The sequence below is a fragment of the Lepidochelys kempii genome, chromosome 1 (assembly GCF_965140285.1).
Source record: "Lepidochelys kempii isolate rLepKem1 chromosome 1, rLepKem1.hap1, whole genome shotgun sequence".
Classification (NCBI taxonomy): Eukaryota; Metazoa; Chordata; order Testudines; family Cheloniidae; genus Lepidochelys; species Lepidochelys kempii.
Window position 1 is genome coordinate 50,962,456 of NC_136380.1, and position 23,183 is coordinate 50,985,638.

General features: G+C 41.3%; 1 protein-coding gene across 6 annotated transcripts in view; it reads left to right on the plus strand.

The window, feature by feature from the left end:
• The first annotated feature begins 745 nt into the window (after positions 1 to 745).
• The window catches only part of NBEA (neurobeachin), an 848,497-nt gene continuing 826,059 nt past the window's right edge, over positions 746 to 23,183 (plus strand). For all 6 annotated transcript variants that reach the window (XM_073341812.2, XM_073341823.2, XM_073341834.2 and 3 more), the window contains exon 1: positions 746 to 1,350. In XM_073341812.2, the coding sequence (XP_073197913.1) occupies positions 1,087 to 1,350 (264 nt within the window). In that variant the 5' untranslated portion in view covers positions 746 to 1,086. The remainder of the gene's footprint in view (positions 1,351 to 23,183) is intronic.

Genomic DNA, 23,183 nt, shown 5'->3' on the forward strand with positions numbered 1-23,183 from the left:
GTGATTTTCCCTAAACTTTCAGCCCTGGTATGACAAAGTGGAAGGGCTGGGGTTTCAAAATCGGCTTTCTAAAACTTCAGTCAGGAAGCAGAGGCAGGGCTCATTAGGAGTGAGCAGCTTGTCTTGTGCCTCCACAGTGCCTAGCACAGGTAGGGGAAGTAGGCAGCAGCACCCCCTGGTTTGAAGTGTACATATACAGGGTTTACAATTTTGTTCAATGGCTATCAGCACCCCCCCCCCCACTATAAAACATTGTTCCAACACCCCTAGTAGTGGGGGCTAGAGATGGCTTCGCAGCAGATGGGTCATCAGCAGCGAGACAGGGGCCCCAATCAAGGCTGTGGCCCCAGAAGCGGGCGGTGAGTACACAGGCTCAGCAGGGCCCCAGGTTCTCCGCAGCGCTGCCGGGGGTCTGGGCGGGGCGGGGCAGCCCCAGTACCCCCGTGCCCCGCCCGCAGGGAGCTGTGGGGTCGGGTCAGGGCAGGGGCAGGCGGTGTCTCCGGCGGGGGTGGTGTCTCTGCCACCGCAGCCTCAGGTGCGTAACCCGCACCCGGGCGCACCCTGCGGGAGCGGCGGCACTGAAGCCCGGCCGCTCTGGGTCTGGCGCAGCCCGACGCACCTGCTCACCTGTCCGCAGCTCCGGGGAGAGGGGGGGCGCACGGCGCGGCGCGGCCCGGCCCCGCCCCCCTCCCCCCGGGCTCAGCGCAGGCGCCTTGGCGGCTAGCGCAGGCAGGGGGCGGCAACATGGCGGAGTGAGCGGCGGCGGCAGCGGCTCCGGCTCCACAACAACAGCGGCGGCGGCGGCAGCGGCGGTGCTGCTGGTGGCTCGCGGACCTGTGCCCAGCCCGCTTCCCAGCGCCGTCTCCGGGCCGGGCGCGGCGGCTGCTTCTCCTCCGGCCCCCGGCGGGCGGACGGGCTCCGGCTAACGGGGCAGCGGCGCCCATAATAATCCCTCATTATAGTGGAGCGGCTGCCGGGACGGTCCCTGCGCCTCGGACCGGCTCCCTGCGGCCCCGCCGGGCGCTGCTGCTGTGGAGGCTGGGCTGGGCTCGGCCGGGGGCAGGTGCCGGAGGGCGCGGGGGGTAGATGGCGAGTGAGAAGCCGGTGTCAGGGCCGGACCCGCAGCCCGCGGGGCTCGTCCCTGTCGGGGCCGCAGGAGGCGGTGGCGGCAGCGCCGCGGTGATGGGGGAGCTGCGAGCGTCGGGCTCTGGGTCCGTGGTGCTCCCCGCGGGGATGATTAACCCGTCGGTGCCGATCCGCAACATCCGCATGAAATTCGCCGTCCTCATCGGACTCATCCAGGTCGGCGAGGTCAGCAACCGGGACATCGTGGAGACCGTGCTCAACCTGGTAAGGAGCCGGCACTCCTCCCCGCCGGCAGGGTCAGGGCAGCCCGCGCCCCCTGCCGACCCCCCGAGGGACCCAGGGACTCACTACGCACCCTCCCCAGCCGGCGACTTCCCTTCCCCACGAACCCCACCCATTCCCCCCTGCCAATTCCCACCACTGCTCCTTCCTAATCCCAAAACCATGCGTATCCATGGATTGCCTCTTCGCCGCCCCGATCCCTTGCATGCACCCATTGCTCCCTCTTCACCCCTAGGAGAGACCCTTTCCTCTCGCATACTCCACCCTTCCCCACAATGCCGGTTTGTGAGCCGCACGCTCATCCGTATGCAACCCACTCGCTCTGCCGTGTACCTAATGGCTCCTTCCTCACCTTGTGCGAGAGACCCATCTGCTCAGCCTAAACTCCACACAGGACCTCAGCTAGTGAAACAAACACGTACTCTTTACAGTCTAATCTCCTTCCTCCTCCCCCTGTGCTGTCTTCTGTTGTGGAAGTGGAGTGGGTGCAATTTATGTTTATTATATATGAGAACCAGTAATCGAAAACTTCAGGTGCTTGCAGACTGCCAGATAGCCTGACGACTTATTCCTCTGAAGAAAAGGGACATTTGATGTTGTATCTGTTTTTAATTGTATAAAATTGAAATGCAGCGTGAGCTGGTATCTTTCTTTGGAGATGCAAATGTTTGAAAGATTTAACCCTGTTAGCCTGGAGCTAATCGGGTTTGATATGTTGAGGAGGAGAGTTTTTGCGTCATTTTAATAAGTATGTATTGCTACACTCTGTTGTAAGGGATTAGTTTGCTCATGTCTTAATCCCCTGTTCTAGTGTACCAAACTGCATTCTTGCCTCAAGAATTAAGGGTGTCAAAAAGGTCTGTGTGTTGGAAAATCATTATTGCATGTGTATAAAAGACACAACAGGAAAAGGATGTTACAGTGTAACTCCTCGGTCATTCACTCGATGGTATGAAAGAGTTACTGCAAGATTGTATGACTTAATGTTTTTGCGCTACCTACACCAAAGCCTGGGAAACCTACAGAAGTCTAAGGAGAGGAAAAAAATGGATCTAAAAATGAATCACTGCAGCAAAGCTTTTGAAAGCAGTTCAGTCAACAAAATATATCCTCAATTTTACTTATGAATTAGGATAGAAAGCCACTGCTTAAGACTGAAGGGCACTTAATTTAAACTACCCTTCTAACAAACAAGTTTAAAATGTTAAACTTATGTTCATTTTGTAACAAAACCATGCACAGAGATAAAATTGTATCTGGCACTTTAAAACCATGTATTCTTCCAATGGTTGACAATTATTTGCATTTTGACCTAACGCAGGCTGAATGGAAGAGCTGCAGCATTCAGAGAGAGATGTGGGTTGGTTAGATCATTTTAATCTTTATGGTTTATGTGGATACACGAGTTAAAGCTCTTGTTTTGTGAATGTGTCAAGTCAAAGACAGACAACTGTCTGTCTTTTCAAACTATTTTGTCATCTTAAAATTATCTTTACAAGTAACCTTTCAGATAAACTATTGTGGAACAAGTTGTCAGAACTTGATATTCATCACTTTATTGGATATTATCCATTCATTTCACAGTAGCACTGGGAATAGGGAAATAACATGAAGTGATATTTCTTTTAGTAGCTTCAGATAGATCATTACATAAGTGTAGAGTGCTTAATCTTTTTCCTGTGTTTATCCTCCTTTGTTGGTATTGCTAATGAAAAGGGAAGACGCTTAAATCTGACAGCCTAATTGCTGATACAAAGACTAACATTACTTTTTGTGTTTGGGTTTTTGTTTGGTGATATTTCTCAGAAAGTCATAAAATGTTTGTTTAAACTATTTGGTTACAGGACTACCCACTGTTTAGTTAATGTTGAAAGGTACGCATTTAAATCTAGAAATATGAATAAAGGTTATAGTAATGCTTTCAGCATCAGGGGACACACGTGAACATAAAACCACTTGGGAAGCTACTGCAGTATCTATGCATTCTGGATAAGTCATTGCTTAACAGATGGACTCGGGCATACAGTAGCAGAGAGAATATCATCTTTCTTTGATGTGGAAATATAATCTAACACTCTCCAGTGCACTGAACGACTAGTGTGCATTTATGCTTCTATTTTGGAAGTTAATTTACTCACAAGTAAAACAAACAAAATGAGCCTGGAAGCTAGAAAACAAAATTATGGTGGTATATCCCGTAAACTACCAACCTTCCCCTGCTGCTGCATTATTGATTTTTAGCTCCAAGTATTTAAAATGAAATGCATTTCTTTATTTTTAGCTTTTTTTCTTTTTTGAGGAAAAGCTTGAGGTTGAGGGAAACAATTTATAGTTGCTAAACTGTACTATTTATGAATGAGTGTCCTTTAGTTGTGTGTGCTAATGTGAATGGGCATTGTTTAAAGTGCTGTCTTCAATGACTTCTTGGATAAAATGATATAGTGTGCCAGTCTCTGACAATCATCGTGCCTTTAACTATCCCGTAGCATGTACACAAGCCATTTGGAGTTATCTAGCTTTCCTTTGTTTAAGGGAGTGTACAGTGGGTTGGGCTTTTCTTGTTACCTTACAGGTGGCTGTCACAGTAATGTCTGATTCTTGAAAAATGACCTCTGTGTTACAGTATGTATGATGAAATATTCTCTGAATCCAAACATACCATAGAATTAAGAAATTGCAGTCTCTGAATTGATGCCGAGCCGGCGATAATGTTGGGAAATCCTGGTGTGAGATCATTAAAGTAAAACTACAACATAACCATCAACTATTCTAATCACTACATTTAACTAAAAGTGAATAAACTACTTAAGAATGCCCTTGAATCACTTTTTATACTGTATTTGTCTCAAATGGACTAGGTTTTGACTGAGAAATTCTGCTCATCTGTGGCATATGGGAAAGGTACAAAGATTGAGGTTTAAGTGTTATTGCTGTTCACAATTGTTTAAAATAAACTGCTGCCTACGTGTAATCAAGTTATTAAATAACTTATCTTAAATTAACTCTGAAAAATCTGTTTGAGTATTCCAAAATTATGCTGCATTTCTTGCATTTTAACCTATCCCATCAAGTGATCCAGTCTGAAGTAGTACGTCGTGTACTATTTAAAAATCAACTTTTGACACTGCAGTGACGTAGTACCATTGTATCTTGTAGTACAGGAAGATACCGTGACAACCGCGGGTACTTCTGGAGTGGGAAGATTGGGTATGTAATGGTGCCCTCTGTAGCAACAAAACAGCACACTCGGGCTACATCCTACTCTCATTTTTACTCATGCAATCCCACGTATGTCATGGTAGACTTTGGCCCTTAATTATATTTATACTGATATCTCAGCACTGGTTTGAATGTTCCAGAATTAAATAACTGGTTCATTAAAACATTTATCTATTCCTTAGTCAAATATTTACTATAGGGATGTTTTCCTTTGAAGATTTTGTCTTGTGGAGTCAAATTGTCCACGAGTTTTATTTACCTCCATGTGTTCTGATATAGGTTAGTTTTGAACTATCAATTGTGGGGTTTAGTATCAAATTTACTCCTTTCCCCATATTGCTTATGAAAGGTCATCTTGAAACTGAAAGGGTAGCTAGATAATGGTAATTGTAGAAGATGCTATGTTGACTGTCAATAAAGCATCTATTGGGTCACTAACCAGAGTGCATAGGGTTCCTGTCAGTGCTCAAAGTAAGTTTAAGGTTTGAAGCCAGGTAGAAAGAGGATGGCTGAAACTTGGCATAACTTCGAGACATAGAATTTTTTAAAGGGCTAAGAAAGATGGACTTGGAGACAGGCTTTGTAATATCCAGTTGGATGCAGTTCATAGCTCTCTTAGGAGCAGGATTATTTACCCCCTTCATGGTGGTGCATGGACCTTCTGTAACTAAAGTTTTACTCTTCTGTGTCATAAGGTGTGAGAAAAGAATTGGGCAGGATCAATTTGGTGGATGAGACTGTGGAATCTGACTATTCTATTTCTCCTCTTACATTTAGTGGCAATAAAATTGGTAGGGAGGCTATCAAAGCTCTGAGGTTCGTGTGGAGGAAGAACTATTTCCTTAGCCTTGGAGGAATTCTCCCCCACACAAGAACTGTTCAGATTGTGTGCTGGAGCTAGAATTAGTGTTTAAAGAGGAACTTGCGCAGTTATAACTACATCAGTGTAGTTATGTTGGTGCAGCCCTTTAATGTAGATACATGGCATTGATGTAGAATGGGGGTTGCAACTTACAGATGCATCTTAGGCTGGTGCAGTGCAGCACATCTGCACTGGGGATTTGTGGGGTGAAATAGAGCCTAAGGTATCTTAAAGTTATTGTTTCAGGGTGTGCGTCTTCCAGATGTTAGAAGTAAATGCTGTCTTAGTTTACATTTTATTTGCACTTGGGAGGGTTTCTTAACTGTAAAGGCTAGGATGCCTTTTCTTTTTAATGAAAGCTTAATTTGCTAAAAGAAAAGGAGTACTTGTGGCACCTTAGAGACTAACCAATTTATTTGAGCATGAGCTTTCGTGAAAGCTCATGCTCAAATAAATTGGTTAGTCTCTAAGGTGCCACAAGTACTCCTTTTCTTTTTGCGAATACAGACTAACACGGCTGTTACTCTGAAACCTTAATTTGCTGTAGCAGATGAGGTAAGATCCCTGTTTACTAGTGGAAGTTTCCTCTCCCCTTTGAGTCAAGCCTTATGCTATGTTATGGCTCTCCTAGTGATAGTTCAATGTAGGGAATTAGCTTTTTATCGCCTTTGGCACTGACAGTTTCTCTTGCTACAGTGTATTTGGAAACAAACTTTCTTTATAAATCTAATAACAAACAAAAGCATATGAAATCATGATGATAGCACTGTATTTACTGATGGTATACTTAATGGTTAAACTCAGGTGTTTGGCAATTTCTAACTTGCCTTTTGTATTGAAAGTTCTGATGGACAGTCCCATAAAAAAGCAAAATCTGGTTAATCTGTCAGTTTTTTTCAAGTATTAGAAATATGCTGTAAAATATTTTCCAGAAAGTTTGTAGTGCACTAAATCAAATGTTGTGTTTACATATCTATGTAAAAAACTGTCATGAGTGCAGTCACTTGTGGAATGTGCTCTTAAGATTGAAAATAATTGTTACAAGTAGTAAAGTACTACTTAGTATGTTTGTTTTCATTTAAAAAAATGCACAGTGACATTCCGAATAGATGATTATTTCATGTGTCTGGAAGTGCACATAGTTTTAAAAAAAAAAGGGCAGCACAATTGCATTTGTTTAAATTAAACCTTCAAATTAATGTTTGTTTCAGAATGAATAGCCATTCTACACCAATGATGGATTTCTAATAATGGGTTTTCATTTAAACACAGGAATATTTAATACAGTATTCACAAACGAACACAAAAATAACAAACTGAAGTTACAAACATTTTTACGTCAACATCCAATTTGTATATTCTTAAACAGAAAGGGGGAAAGGTGAATAACTCCTTCGTATACATGGGGATGTATATCAAAATATGGCTTAGAAAGGAACTGTCAATCTGAACTATTGAGCTGGAACCAAAACCTGCATAATATAAAACTTATGATTTTCTCTCAATTTCTCCTTGTGTATACATAATTGTCTGGAGTATATATGCATGGTGTAAGTGATATGGTGATGGGACCATCAGGGAAAGTGGTTCTGGAGCCAAGGCACAAAAGCTCTTCAGAAGTCCGCACCTAAAGCTCACTTAAGTTGCTAAGGGCATGTTGGCTCCCAAAAAAGTACTCAGTCTGTTGTGAGGTAGAGCTAGGGTTGCCACGCATCTGGGTTTTACCCAGACAGTCTGGTTTTTGGCTTCTGTGTCCAGGTGCCATTTAGGGTTGCCAGGTGCCTGGTTTTCAACCAGAAAGCCAAAAAGCCTGCTCAGCCAGGGTTGCCTCCTACCTGCAGGCAGGCTCCTTGTCAGGCTGCAGCAGCTCCCATTCCAGCCCTAGAACAGAGGGAGCACAGTTTGGTTGAGGGGAGGTGGAGATGATCCAGTGAACGACAGGGACGTGAGGGAGAGGAGTGAGTGATGGAGGGCAAGGTCTTGGGTCGGGGAGGGGGAGCGGAGGGGAAGAGGTGGAGCAGAGGTCGTGTCTTGAGGTCCAGTTATCAGCAAGTTGAAAGGAAGCAACCCTAGATGGAGCAGAGAACATAAATGTGACTTGAAGGGATGTGGAGGAGAACTGGAATGTCTGAAGAGGCATACTGGGAGGCCCAGAGGCAGCAAGGGTCTATTTTGGGTGATGGAGGGGAAATGGGATATCTGGAGGGTGATGTGAGGTTCTAGGGTCAAACTGTGGGGGAGCTGAAATGTTGAGGGAGTCCATTGGATAGAGTATCAAAAGGGTAGCCATGTTAGTCTGTATTATGGTGTCTTTGAAAAGTGTCCATGCAGCTTGCAGGGATTTCACTCTAGTCACTGTACCTTTTAATTTCTGTTTAACTAACCTCCTCATTTTTGCATAGTTCCCCTTTCTGAAATTAAATGCCACAGTGTTGGGCTGTTGAGGTGTTCTTTCTACCACAGGGATGTTAAATGTTGTTATATTATGGTCACTGTTTCCAAGCGGTCCTGTTATAGTTACCTCTTGGACCAGATCCTGCGCTCCACTCAGGAATAGATCGAGAGTTGCCTCTCCCCTTGTGGGTTCCTGTACCAGCTGCTCCAAGCAGCAGTCATTAAAAGTATCAAGAAATTTTGTCTCTGCATTTCGTCCTGAGGAGACATGTACCCAGTCAATATGGGGATAATTGAAATTCCCCACTATTATTGAATTTTTTATTTTGATAGTCTCTCTAATCTCTGTTAGCATTTCATCGTCACTATCGCTGTCCTGGTCAGCTGGTTGATAATACATCTCTATTGTTATATTCTTCTTAGAGCATGGAATTACAATCCATAGAGATTCTGTGGAACATGTGGATTCATTTAATATTTTTATTTCATTTGATTCTACATTTTCTTTCACATATAGTGCCGCTCCCTCCCCCCGCATGACCTGTTCTGTCCTTCCGATATATTTTGTACCCTGGAATGATTGTGTCCCATTGATTGTCCTCACTCCACCAGGTTTCTGTGATGCCTATTATATCAATATTCCCCTTTAACACGAGGCACTCTAGTTCACCCATCTTATTATTTAGACTTCTAGCATTTGTGTACAAGCACTTTTTAAAAACTTGTCACTGTTTATTTGTCTGCCCTTTTCTGATGTGTCAGATTCTTTATGTGCATGTTTCTCGTCTGATCTGGCCCATACTTTGTCCTCTTTCATCCCCTCCTCCTGACTAAAACCTAGAGAATCTCTATCAATAGACTCTCCTCTAAGAGAAGTCTCTGTCCGATCCACGTGCGCCTCTGCAGCAATCTGCTTTCCCCCATCTCTTAACATTAAAAAGGTTGCAGAGCAGTTTTTAAACTAAGTGCCAGCAGTCTGGATCCACTTTGGTTTAGGTGGAGCCCATCCTTCCTGTATAGGCTCTCCCTATCCCAAAAGTTTCCCCAGTTCCTAATAAATCTAAACCCCTTCTCTCTACACCATCGTCTCATCCACACATTGAGACTCTGAAGCTCTGCCTGCCTACCTGGCCCTGCACGTGGAACTGGAAGCATTTCTGAGAATGCCACCATAGAGGTCCTGGATTTCAGTCTCTTTCCAAGCAGGCTAAATTTTGCCTCCAGGACATCTCTCTACCCTTCCCTATGTCATTGGCACCTACATGTACCACAACCACCGGCTCCTCCCCAGCACTACACATTAGTCTATCTGGATGCATGAAGAGAGCCGCAACCTTCACACCAGGCAGGCAAGTCACCATACGGTTCTCCTGGTCATCACAAACCCAGCTATCTAGGTTTCTAATGATTGAATCTCCCATTACTAACACCTGCCTTTTACTAATGACTGGAGTTCCCTCCCCCAGAGGGGTAACCTCAGTGTGAGAGAATACCCCAACATCATCTGGAAGGAGGGTCCCAACTATGGGAAGGTTTCCCTCTGTTCTCATTGACTGCTGTCCTTCTCTGGGGCTTTCATCCTCCTTAACAGCACAGGGGCTGTCTGACCGGAGGTGGGACAAATCTACAGTGTCCCGGAAAGCCTCATCAACATACCTCTCTGCCTCCCTTAGCTCCTCCAGTTCTGCCACCCTGGCCTCCAAAGCCTGTACACGGTCTCTGAGGGCCAGGAGCTCCTTGCACCAAACGCACACATATGCCACCCGCCCACAGGGCAGGTAATCATACATGCTACACCGAGTGCAATAAACAGGATAGCCCCCACTCTGCTGCAGGGATTCTATCTGCATTTTCTCCTACAGCTACCTAGGTTAAAGATAGGGTTTTGTTTAAATCAAGAAGTTTTGATTATAGTTTAGTTTAAAGGTTTTAGAGAATGGCAAGTGTACTTTGCCCCCCTTCCCACTGGGGGAAATCTATTTTAGGGTTTTATAAAGCAACCATCACTGTTAAAACCACAATTACTAGAAGGCCAGTGGAAGTACCTGAAATTACTTTCCTTTAAACTTTTTGTTTTAAATTGACAATGTCTTTAAGACCTGCTAGGCATGCAGTGACTTTAAAATATTAAATATTGCACCTATCTAACATTTGTCACAAAAAAGACTCACTATTCAATAACCATGTTTATATATTTCTTTCGTTGAAGTGTTTTGTGTACCTATACTGTCCAAAATAATTTGTATGAATAAATGAGCAGGAAAAAGCTTACCTTTTAACTCCATATGCAAGGAAAGAATCTGCAGTCTTTAGATTATTCCAGTAGGTACTTAGTCTTTTTGTTCAGTATTTGTACAGAGCCAAGCAAAAAGAGTTCTGATCTGCAACTGGGTCTTGTAGGCAATATGATTATACAAATAATAACTAATATGATTATACAGTTTTATTGGCTTGCAAGCTATAGTATTGCAATATAATCTCAGGGTGGATTGATTTAAATCACCAATTTTAATCATGATTTAAATCAGCTGGCAGGAAAACCTTGATTTAAATTGTTTTAATCTTGTTTTGGATTTGTGCTTTTCAATTATTTGTCTAAAGAAGGGTTGAATCTCACTGGTTGGTAACCATTAAAACATTGACAGTTGCAAATCAAGGTTCCTCCCCCACTCTGAACTCTAGGGTACAGATGTGGGGACCTGCATGGAAACCTCCTAAGCTTACTTTCACCAGCTTAGGTTAAAACTTCACCAAGGTACAAATTAATTTCATCCTTTGTCCCTGGATCTCCACTGCCACCACCAAACTCTAACTGGGTTTACTGGGAAACGTAGTTTGGACACGTCTTTTCCCCCAAAAATCCTCCCAACCCTTGCACCCCACTTCCTGAGAAAGGTTTGGTAAAAATCCTCATCAATTTGCATAGGTGACCACAGACTCAAACCCTGGGATCTGAGAACAATGAAAAAGCATTCAGTTTTCTTATAAGAAGACTTTTAATAGAAGTAAAGAAATCCCCTCTGTAAAATCAGGATGGTAGATACCTTACAGGGTAACTAGATTCAAAACATAGAGAATCCCTCTAGGCAAAACCTTAAGTCACAAAAAAGACACATAGACAGGAATAGTCATTCTATTCAGCACAGTTCCTTTCTCAGCCATTTAAAGAAATCATAATCTAACACATACCTAGCTAGATTACTTACTAAAAGTTCTAAGACTCCATTTCTGTTCTATCCCCGGCAAAAGCAGCATACAGACAGACACAGACCCTTTGTTTCTCTCCCTCCTCCCAGCTTTTGAAAATATCCTGTCTCCTCATTGGTCATTTTGGTCAGGTGCCAGCGAGGTTACCTTTAGCTTCTTAACCCTTTACAGGTGAGAGGATTTTTCTTCTGGCCAGGAGGGATTTTAAAGGGGTTTACCCTTCCCTTTATATTTATGACAGCAACTAAATATAGCCTTTACACTGTTTGGTGCTGCTTTTACTAACCAGGGGGTATGCTCCATCTCTACACATTTAAGGTATTGCATAGCTTGACTTATATTTATTCAGACACTTAATTTTTCAATTTTTTGTCAGAGTATGGTGAATGATACATTTCTTATTCACTGGATTGATGTTTTTAATTCTATTTGTGTGAAGCTCTGTTTGGATGGAAATTAAAATGCAGAAAACATTTTAGAATGATTTTTTATAGTTAATAAAACTACCTTAAATGTGCTGGATACATTAAATTATCAAAATGTGGTTAATATAACAGATTTATTAAGCAAAATACTATCTTTAGTTAGTGAAATAAACTGATCTGGTCATCATGCCATTCAAAATTTTAGATCTAGTAGATCTCAGCATCACATTAAATTTTTATTCATAGATAGAAAGAGGAAAACAGGCTTCCCTATTTTTTCTACTCCCAGTTGGTGTTTCAACCTTGACTCAACGAGTCATTGAACTGAATAGTTGCATATTGTATATAGTTGCTATGACTGACCATGTGACTAACACTTTTCTAGTGTCAATTTTGTTTACTTCCTTTTTCACAGAATCTGCAGCACTTTAAAAAGGTAAAATTGATAGGTGGATTTTTGTTCAGTTTCCTTGATGAATATAAACATACTGAATATAAACAAACATGTCCTGGTCACTTTAGTCAATGTCAACCTGTGACCTTATCCTAGTCCTTAAAATAGAGCTCTTCTGATGTTCAGCAACCGTGTAGAACAGGGGTAGTCAATTATTTTTTGTTAAGGTATAGTCAAGGTCCAGATTCTAGAGAAAATAATAAAAATAACAACGATAATAAGATTTTGGAGTCTGTTCAAAAGCGTCTGACGGTACGGTTTTGGCCTTCAGTGTGCCTATTGACTACCTCTGCTGTAGAACCTGTTGACATTGAGATTTGCAGCTGATTCCTTTTCTTTGGATCAGACTCAGACCCATTATTCAGGAGATGGGCAAGAAACATGTGGCATGATTAAATTGCCCTTGTGCTGGTACTTGCTAGATGCTTTCATCTTCCTTCTGTTTGTTTAATGCTATTTTCCTTGATAATGCTTCTAATGTAAAATTTGCATCTGCATGTGGATTTTAGAGGCCTCTGAAATACTGGCTCTAAAATCAGAAGCTTTGTTCTCAAGATTAAACTTCCAGAAGGAGCCCCTGCAGGATGCTGGCAGAGAGCAGCTAATGTGCACAACATACATGCTCAGAAAGAAACAAAAGGCAGGATTCAAACTCGTAGTATGTGGATGCTGTTCAGGTTCAATGGCCACATCATATCATTCTTGAAACTACCATTGACATCAAGCTGTCTGCATACACTCAGGCTTTCAGCAGAGCTCCAGTGCTGTTGTAGATGTGCAAATGATTTTAACTAATCAACTTGGCTCAAGCCACATTGCAGATTCAGCTTTTACCCTAAGTAACTTGTTAAACATAGTTTCCCTAAAGCGGCAATGGATGCCAGACTCTAGCTAAGAAGTTCTGAATAGGTACTATCAGGCTGGGGAGATTCACAGGCATAGTATGAACTCCAGGTGTGGGCAGAAAAAAGTTATAAGGGGTATAAAATATTGATAGGGGGGTGATTTTTCTAGGGTACTGAATCTTGGGATCCTCTTGACCTCCTATTTAGACCATTTACCCTATTCTGATTCCCTTGAGGCATTACAGTTTTCAGGGTGATCTGAAGAGGCATATGGATTTTGCAGCACTTGGACAAACCATTGTTTAAACAAGAAACTAATCTCATTCTTCACTGTAGCGATGTTGCTAGCCCAGTGTAATAGTGATGTCAGATTTTCAGCTTCTGTGTTAAATTATTTTCTGTTTGTGTACTTTTGGGTACTTTAGATCCTTGTAACTTCCTAGAAACATGGTTTGTATAGGTTTATTTGAACCGATTGTATATATTTGAGATGAAAGCGGTTTTTGAAAGAGAAAATTCACAAGGTCTTTTAAAAATGGTTTCCTTTGTATACAAATTTAATTGTTACCACGTGTGCACGGTGTAATTTAACATGTTTTTATGTGTGACCAAGAAGTGAATCAGAGGATGCACAGGAAGTGATGCAGGCTATAATTTATTAAGACATGAGTTTGATTGAAAATCCATGTTAAGAAACTTGAAGTTTTGTGGAGGCTTGCTTGTGCTTTCAAAACAAAATGCTGGGTCTTGAAAAATTACAGCTAGTATTTTTTGTTTAGTCTGCGAATTGAAATCCTAGCTAAATAGGATTACATATCTTAGTGAGATGAGTTCTTTTTAGCACTGTAATAAATATGCTGAGGCATTGTTGAACATTACTGCTTACAGTTGTGTTACTGAGGCATTTAGCATTTTGCAACAATTGTTAACTCCAGTCATTACTATGGATTGTAAACTGTTTTCAGCCTTTTGCATTGTAGCACTTTTTTTATGCTATAGGTCTGATTCTTCTCTCATCTACACTACTGTAAATTGTGAGTAAATAATTTTAAGGAATGGAGTTGCACTGGTTTAAGTGAAGACAAAAGCAGATCCAGAGTTTTCATTCCCATCTATAATTTTTTATTTTTTCCTTAGATATTTATTTCACTAATATTTGAAAACTATTTAAATCAATTAAGTAAAAAAGCATGGAAAAGCTATTGTTCCTCGTTGTCTATGGGGACATTGTCAAGTAGGGGAGAAGTGCATTGTCCGCTTTGTTGCGACCTAGCTTTGTTTTCTGAGATGATAGATTTGCTTAGGGAGTTGAAACTGTCCTTCATGCTAAATATATGGAGAAACTTTGTGCCATCTGTGGCTTAATACCTCACTTGAAAAGGCCAAGACACAAGTCATTTTTAAACAAGTGGTTGTTAAGCCCTTGCTCAGAAAACTACACAGCAAATTATTAGTCATTTTAGTGACCACCTTCAAAGCTGCTGTGGGAGCAAAACCAGTTGTATTTGAATTCTACATTCTCTCAATTCCTTATGGTCATGGGTTCAGCTTGATGTATGCAGTGGACGGTGGAATTGTATAAATGGGTTTGATCTCTTCCTGGTGATGAACAAGGGTAGGGTGTCCATCGTGACCTTACTAGATGTTTTGGTAATAGTTGACAGAATGAAGTCCAAGTGACTCATTTAAAGGATCATGCTGAGCTGAACAGTAATCTCACTCTTTAGTAGTTTCACTTTTTCCTCTGAGAGGTCATGCAGAATAGGGATGGGCAGGTGCTTGTCCTCCACAGCACTTGCACATGCAGGTTTTGTACATGGATTGGTCGGGTAATTTCTGCTTTTCAATATGAATGTGAAGCTACTTAGACTTCTAGAGGGGGAGTGTTACCAGTAAACTTTTGGCACTGAGCTTTTCATATTTAATCAATCCCAAAGTCTATAGTTCTACTCATCCAGTGTTTGAGATTGGGATGAAAGTATGAGATTTGTAGAAGTCAATTTAGCCAAGACACAAGTTATGTTTGTTAGTAGGGGAGGCATTTCAGTGAATGGATGAAGGCTTGTGAGTGTGTTATGCTATTAAAAATAGGTGCCCAACTTTCACCCTGATGGCTTAGAGCTTTGAGATCTTGTTTTAGCATTATATCTAGATTCTGAGGCGTCCATGTTGGACCACATTGCTTTTAATAAAGTCTAGCTGCTCAGAAGGCTATTCTTCTATAGTGCAACTTTGCAATGGTAATAACTGTCTTATTCTAGCCTGTAGGTGAATATTATAATTCATTCTACATTGTAGAACTAATTAAAATATCATCAGTTGTCAACTTATCATATAGTAACCACTATTTCCTATTCTATGTGTAGGTAAAAACTGCAAATATCTGACACCATGGTGTGGTAACAAGGCAAATGGTACTTAGAGCTATTAGTATAGTAGGCAAATGCAAATTTTTGGCAGTACCTTGTTTTAATGTCCATACAGAGTATTTTGTGGCTCCAAATTTTAAGACTTTAGTTTCAAAAGAAACTGCCCCATGACACTTTGTCACTGTTGAGCACTTTGAAATATGAGAACTTATTAATGCCTTACTCCTGATTCACAAGCAAGGGGACAGTGAAACCACTTTAGTTAAATTTTAATTACTTTTAATGAAAACCATATGATAATATTTAGTTACGTAATTAGCTAGGAGTTACATATGTTATGTCTGTATCAGTATCTGTATTAGCAGTATATTTTGCTAGTATGCCCCCTTATCCCTCTGAACCAAGACACAGGCATATTCTAGTACTATGAGCGTGCTCTTAAATTCTTACATTCACTCATGATTAATTTTCAAATTTGGGCTGCTATTGGTAAAAGCAGCTGCACAAGTGCAGCACGAGGAAATGGATGCAGCGCTTGAGTCACTTGAGTTACAGTTGTAACACAGGATGTATTTCGCATCTGAAATGCTACAGAGTTGTTTCTGGTTTACCAAGCCCATGGAGGCCAGAAGCTTTCATGCAGATAACTGATCAAGCACATGTCACATCACTTTGAAGAACTTCTTATGCTGTTGTCTCTAGGCACTGCAGGTATAATTGTGTTCAGAAGTAAGGCATAAAATGTGCTCAAGTTAGTCACTGGTGATGAAGATGATGATTTTGACATTATAATAAGCAGAGATGGAAAACAGTTTGTCCAGTAAGTCAGAACTATTGTATCAGATAAGACGCACTACAACATATGCACAAAGAAAGATACTGCTGCAAATTGAGTGATCCTGAATTAGCATTGATTGCTAAGTTATCCTCTAAATTAGACAAAACTCTGCTAGCTCTTCTTATTGACAGTATCATTACAAGTGTCCTGATACATTCTCCACCCAGCCTATAAATTGGTCTTGGTGTACTGCTGAGACTCAAAAGCCCATGTGTTGGCTCCTGTACTAACATCAGTGATCCCTGATGACATGAAGATTCCCAAGGCTGTCTAACCTAAAGAAATAGCTGTAGACAGACTTGTCAACTTGACATATTTCACAAGAAGTCACCTGCATAGTCATTGAAGGTTCTGCAGAACCTTTAGGTAAGTACACTGGCCAGCAAGTGGTATCATCAAGGACTGTGTGACCAATTTCAGAGACTACATTGAACGCTAACTAGCAGCAGGCGGTGTATACCTTGTCTTTGATAGGTACAAAGACTTCAGCTCAGAGTGTCTAAAATCTAGCAGAGCTACAGAAGTGAGCAGAATGCATCGGTTTACATGTACACAGCTAGCTCCACAGAATGTTGTCTTGTTGGTTACATAAAATTATAAATGATTGACTTCATTTGTACAGCACTTGTAAGACAAGAAGTTACTCCAACACACTCTAAAGCACAAAGTAGTTATCACAGGCAGAAAACACCCCAGCTGAAGTAAACCAGGGAATTGTGGTGATGAACAGAGAATAGGTGGCTATCTTGCCTGGGGAAGCTAATATCCTTTTACAACAAATGGTGATGGTTGGAAAAGATGGTGATGGTTACCTTGAACAGGGTCTGACCTCTCTGGTAATTATGGAATCCTGCAGTTCAAGGGAGAACGATCACAACCTGCTGTGCTTCAGCTGAGCAGCACTGGAACTCTGCACTCTCAGTGTAAGAGGCAGGAGCATCCTATCTTGGCTCCCACAGGAACCACTGTGCCAAAGATTTGGCAAGCTGGGTACACTAACTCTTTGCTGGGTGACATCAGTGCAGTAATGCCTGATGTAATTGAACAGGCAACCAAATTTGTGGCTGCAAGCTACGATCAAATTGTGCCACCATGGCAGAAATCATGAGCAGCAAGAATTGGCAGAGGGTATCAGTCAACACCAGAGCTCAATTTCTTACCACAGACAACTGAAACATTTATAGGAAATATAAAACAAGTACATCTTGAGGCATATGTGTGAGGAAAAGCGCACTGGATCCAGACACCACCCCTACTGGATCCACTGTTGTGTGGATGAATACATAATTGTTTCAAGTTATTTCCAAAAACTGTACCAAACAATGTTGATCTTACTCTTCCAAGTATTTGGAAGTTAATCAGATTGCAGTGACCTGACAAAATCAGCATTAGCATTTGTAGAGTACAGTGCAATGACAAGTAGTGACCTGTATTACTTGCATTAGGACACTTACCTGTACTTTTAGAAAGAACACTAATAATCATTTACAATTCCAAAATGAAATATTTGATTCAAATTACTATAATTATGTTAAGTATATTTATAATTTGCATATTTTTCACATTAGTGGTCATTGTATCAAATGAAAATTGAGGTCTATTCTATATCCCCAAGCTCCTCCTCATTTTTCCCTCGTATTGAAATATGGATAGGTGTTGATTGATATTGCAAATGTTAAATAAATGCACTTTATGTATTAAAACTCTTCTATCTTGATTTTGTATGCTCCAAATCATGCAAACTCTTAGTGAGTATGGGAATAGGGTGGCGAGGATGGGATGAAATGTTGATATTTAAAAATGCTCAGCAGTGATGGTATCAGGCAGATTCTTAAAATGTATCATTTTGAGAAAGAGAATTCTAAAAATACCCCAAAATCTTGTATGGATCCTAAAGCAAGGTTGACCAGAGTGGCTGTCAAATTATATTGTAGCTCTGGAAGCTTCTGGTAGTGCAGAATGTACCTGACTGATTCCTTGTAGGGCAGGGTTAAATCATGCCTTGGGACGCAGGTCCTGAAAAAGTTGTTTGACATTTAAAACTTGGGAAGTTGGTTCCTAGAGTTGAGGAGTGAGGTTTTCTCAGCTAAACTCACTACTCTTCTCTCCCTTCTCCCGCTTACTACTACCACCACCTATAGTACTTGCTGTTTAATGATCTTCTAGAGTCTTGTTTTTGGGCACATGCAAATATTTGACTATCTTAATTTATTTGCCAATGTTGTTATACACACTAGAAGTAGATTTATTTCTCATATGGGTAGCATTAATCATAATACTTTTAGAAAAACTTTCTAAATAAGCATATTGAGATTTTCAGAAAGACTAGAGGATTTTGCCGTGTGATTTACTGATTTTGGTGCAAGTTGTGTGGCTAGATTGCCTTTGAAAATCTTAACCATACCAAAAGAAAAGAGAGGAGAACAAGGGTACTAATACTCAAATGAAAATATAAGCATTTTTGGTATCATTTCCACAAAATGAAATATGTTAACGGGATGTATTAATGTCTATAGGATTTAAACTATACAGTTAATATAATTTATATACTAATATATATACACACACATATATACAATATGTATTTAAACTATAGGATTCTGGGGTATTAAAGGTGAACTGCAAAGGTTTGGTTAAAAATAGTCAAAGAAATATGCATGAAACAAATGCCAAGCTCAACTCCATTTGTGTGCACCGTCCTTCCTGCCTCCAAATACTTTAATATGTACTGCAGGATATCAGCTCTCTCACCTATACAATATGTTTGAATTGTAGGTTTTACTGGTTTACTCTCTAGTTGTTGACTTCAGTCATAAATCCTAAAGGAGCACTGGAAAATACATGGAAAAGAATGAAATCTTTTAAAGATAAAGTAGGGCTTGAAAAGCTTACCTTACGCTTGCTAACCTGAGGAGTAAGCCTACTAACCCAAAGTGAAAAATACCATATTAATGTTTTAGAAATTAACAGTTTTCATTTGTTTCTTGTACCCTCTTTTCCTTTCCTGTGGGGACCTCAGTGTGTTTCCTTTTTTCTTTCTTCCTTTGTTTTTTTCTCCATCCCGTCCCTCCAAATTTCTCGTTACCCTTATTTCTTTGCTAACTTACTCCCATCAAGCTCTTGATTCTACCTACCATTTCAGACACAGGGCTTTACAAAACATCTAGTAACTAAACTATTAAGCCAATGAAAGTCCCTACTCTCTGGGGCAAGCCTACTTGAGAAACATAAGACAAACTTGCTATCGCTCTTTCCCCCCCCCCTCCTCTCCAGCAAGCTGCTGAAACAAGGGAAGATGCTGTTGTTCTCACTAGGGTAGTGTCCCCATACTTTGCATGTGGGTTTAGTCTTTTCTAGTTTCTGCTTTGAGTTGTCCTCCCTTGTGAATAGATGCAGTGCATGCCTCGTGGTTGCTCATAGTTTTCTATTAGCAGCAGTAAAAACTACCAGGATTAGTTAGTTTTTTCACTCAGCTGCATCTTGGAAAATCTGAGGAGCAGAGGCATTGTAGTTACCTGTCAATATGGAGGTAACCCAAGTGTGGTGGTTTATATTCAGTACATGTTTCATAGGTTATCTGTGCAACCATAAGGGCTAGAAACTTTTTCTTTAAATGAATGTTTAGATTCTGCAGAAGTTAATAGAAATGCTTTCTCTTCACCAGTGGTGAGTGGGTTATTCATTTCCCTTAAGTGAGTAGGATTGAGAATAAGGAAATAAGCATGTTAAAATTGAGCAACTTAAACAATTATTCATATGTTCACACACACATTTTGAAAAAGAGTGGTGATTAGAGCTCAAGGGACACTTCTTACTTGAAAATAGAATTGTTGCAGTTCCCCCCTTCTGGCTGAGCATAGTACTGCAGGCATTTCCCCCATCTACTTCCCCACACCTGGGTTTTCTCTCTCTCTCTCTGGGATTGACATGGCTCAACCCTCCATTTGGGTTACTCTGAGTTCAGAACCCTTCCAGCATAACAAAAGTCACAAGCAAATAAGATTCTTCTGCCCCCTTGGGCTCCTCTTCAGCCCATCCTCTTGACTCCAGTTCCCACACTGTTCTGGATTACATTTAAGTCTTTTTGACCCTAGGAATCAGGGCTCTATCCCAGAGCATGTCTACACAGCAAGGAAAGCCTAGGGTTAGTGGGACTCAAGTAAGCTGACCCATGTCAGGGAAACCTGGGCTTCAGCTTCTACACTGCATTTTAACCCTAGGTTTATAGTTTTCTGACCTGTGCTTGTAGTGTTGACACCAGAACCCTAGGTACAGTGCACAGACCCTAGTGAAAGTAAACATATCCCAAAGTGCCTAGCGCCTCTCTCCCCTTCCTCCGCCCTCCCACTCGCAGCATGTTGACACTGTAGCCCTGGAAATGTAGTGCACTATGGGAAAACTGTACTGCCCATCCTGTTTCCTAACTGTGGCAGTGCTATTGATAGGACTCAGGTGCCCATAAGGAACACGAGTACATAAACTGCATAGTTAGCTTCTTTGGTGGCAGTCTCAGAATGACTGCAGTTTGAGAAGGCTTTACACTGAACTACCATCTAATCTGAGATTTGGGCTTTCCACCTCTAGGCACGTTGGCAGGAAAATGCCATGTGCACCTGTTTGGAGGACAATTAAGGCAGTTTCAAGAGCTGTCAAACTTTAAAATGTTACAGTTACGTTTGACATAACATGTAGGTTTCAGAGGAAAAACACATACCCCAGACTGGCTGCTGCCTGCGGAGCTGTGAAGTACATCCCCAGGGCTTGCGGTGCAGTGTACTCCAACATGGCTTGGGGATACCTTATCAACGGCCCTCATTGCACCCTGGAAGGCAGGATAAGGGATCTCTGGGAGACTGCAGGGAAGTTTTGGGTCTGCCTCCCAGTCCTGGTCCTTGAGGGGCAGGTCACCTTGATACAGAAACCATTTCTCTAAACAAGTTAGGAAACTTTTGCTAACTTAAGGACATCTACAGTAGTGCTTTGGTGAGTGAGGAGTTGAAGGAAGATGGGGTAGGGAAGCTAGCTGCTCCGTGGGCACTTCTAGGCCTTTTTTATACATCCTGGTGCCTTCAAATGGAATGATCAGTAAATACACATAGGGAGAACAAATGTAAAGAGAGACAGGAGGGACGAATAAGCTAGGGTACTGAAGAGCACCTCCAGAGTTGAAGATGGAACCTTGGAGGGTTTTGTGTAGTGTTTTAGTTGCATGGATAACAGCAAAGACAGTAGTGGGTTTTTTAAGTTGCATGGAGGGAGAAGTAGCACCTAACAAACCTTTACTGTTTTTTCTAAATTCTCCCTGTGGTTCTTGTGCAGCTGAGGCCTGTGCAACTCTGTTGCCTTCAATGGGTTTACACTGGTGGCCTGGCAGATGGAAATTAGTTATTAGTTGTTATGATGATGCATGATTTAGAAATGAATCTAATTCACCTTTTGAGAAGTGCTGGCTCTACAAGGTTGACTGCAGTAAAAGTAATTAAAAATGTACGCTTTAGGATAAACTAAACCAATATGACTCTTTATACACAGAAGTATATTTGCTGAATAGCTAGGGACCATTTTTACATACTCTTTAAAATAGATCTCCACTTTGACTTTGCAGTCCCATATGACTTTATTAGCAAACTGGTGACTTATGGAAAAAGGTATTTACATATTTCACAATCAGCTTAACTTCATTTTATTCAAGGATGGAAATTCAGAGTTAAAATGACTCGCATCCTGAAATCTTAGGTACGGTATGTCCATTTTGTATCATCTTTGCTACTGATCATAAACAATACTAGTTTTCACCACAGCCAATCTATTTGATCTTGCAATGATGATAAACTTGTGACTCTATATGCCTGTTAATAAACTGATCTCTAACACAGGACTATGGCTGTACTCTGATTAAGCAGAAAGACTTTGAGGGAGGACCTCTACTAAAATATGAATATCTTGAATTGATGTGTTTGGAAGGTGGTTAATAAAAGGTGCTGGTGTTAACAAACAGGACTAAAATAATGCCCAGGTATTTTTTTTTTGTACCGACCATTCCCTCAGGCTTGCTCTAATGAAAACTTGCTGAAACATCTTATTTTCCCCCTAACTGTCATTGGTGATTTTTGACACTTATTCTTAGGAGCAGAATTTCCATGTCATTTAACTACAAATATTTTGTAAATTTTGAAATCTGTAAGCCCTTTTAAAAGTCCATTCCTGCACAAATCCTTCCCTCAAATGTTCTGAGAGTTCATAGTTTGTTGATGACTGAAGTTGACATTGTGATGGGACTCCCAGGGTATAACGGCTAACTATGGGACCGCTGTGTTCTCTTAACTCTCCAGCCTGGGTGCACGCTCGCAATGCTTTGCTAGTGACAAGCAGCAACCCCTCCAGGTGCTGTTATCACTTAGCTACTAGCATACAGAGACGCACCCAGCTAAGTTGTATGAATGCTTTCCAAGCCACTCATGAACTATATACAGGGAAATACCAGCAAATCCCCCGAGCCGCTAGCCTTGCATTCCAGAAATGTACCATCTTACACTGCTCAAGACCTTCTCTTGAACTATGCAAATTCATTAATTAGGTGCCACTTTGTCAAAGGATAGTGGACATGCACCAGCCTTTGTAATCTGAGCAGATTCCCTGAACACTTTAGACAACCACCCTGATAAGGATAAAACATTAAAATAAGTTTATTAACTACAGAAAGATAGGTTTTAAGTGATTATAAGTGATAGGCATAAAGGTCAGAGATACTTTTTATTTTCTTAGGTAACTAAACACTCATTCTGAATCCTAAACTTTCAGATTAAGCAAGATTTGAATCAGACCTCTTTTCTCACCCCCACTGTTTGTTGCAGGTAGGTTATAGTTCTTAATACACAGGCTGAATTTCCTTCTCAGCCTGGGACCAATCTCCTTAATTCAAAGCCTTTGTCTTCTCAGTGTTCTTGTTGCCTTCAAAGTAGGTGGGCTAGGAGGGATGGTCTCATAATGCCACTGTCCCTTATTTTATACTCTCAATCCATGACCCTGGAAAGAGACTGGCCCAGGCATGTCCGGGTGGGCCTTACTGAGTCACAGAATTGAGCAGTCCCCATTCTGTGGTGCTTGCGCAACTCTCTTCCAGAACTGTACATCTCTTGTTTACAATTCCCCTGCTGGTCAAAGGTCATTTTATGCTGGCCTGAGTGTGGGTCAGCCGCCTT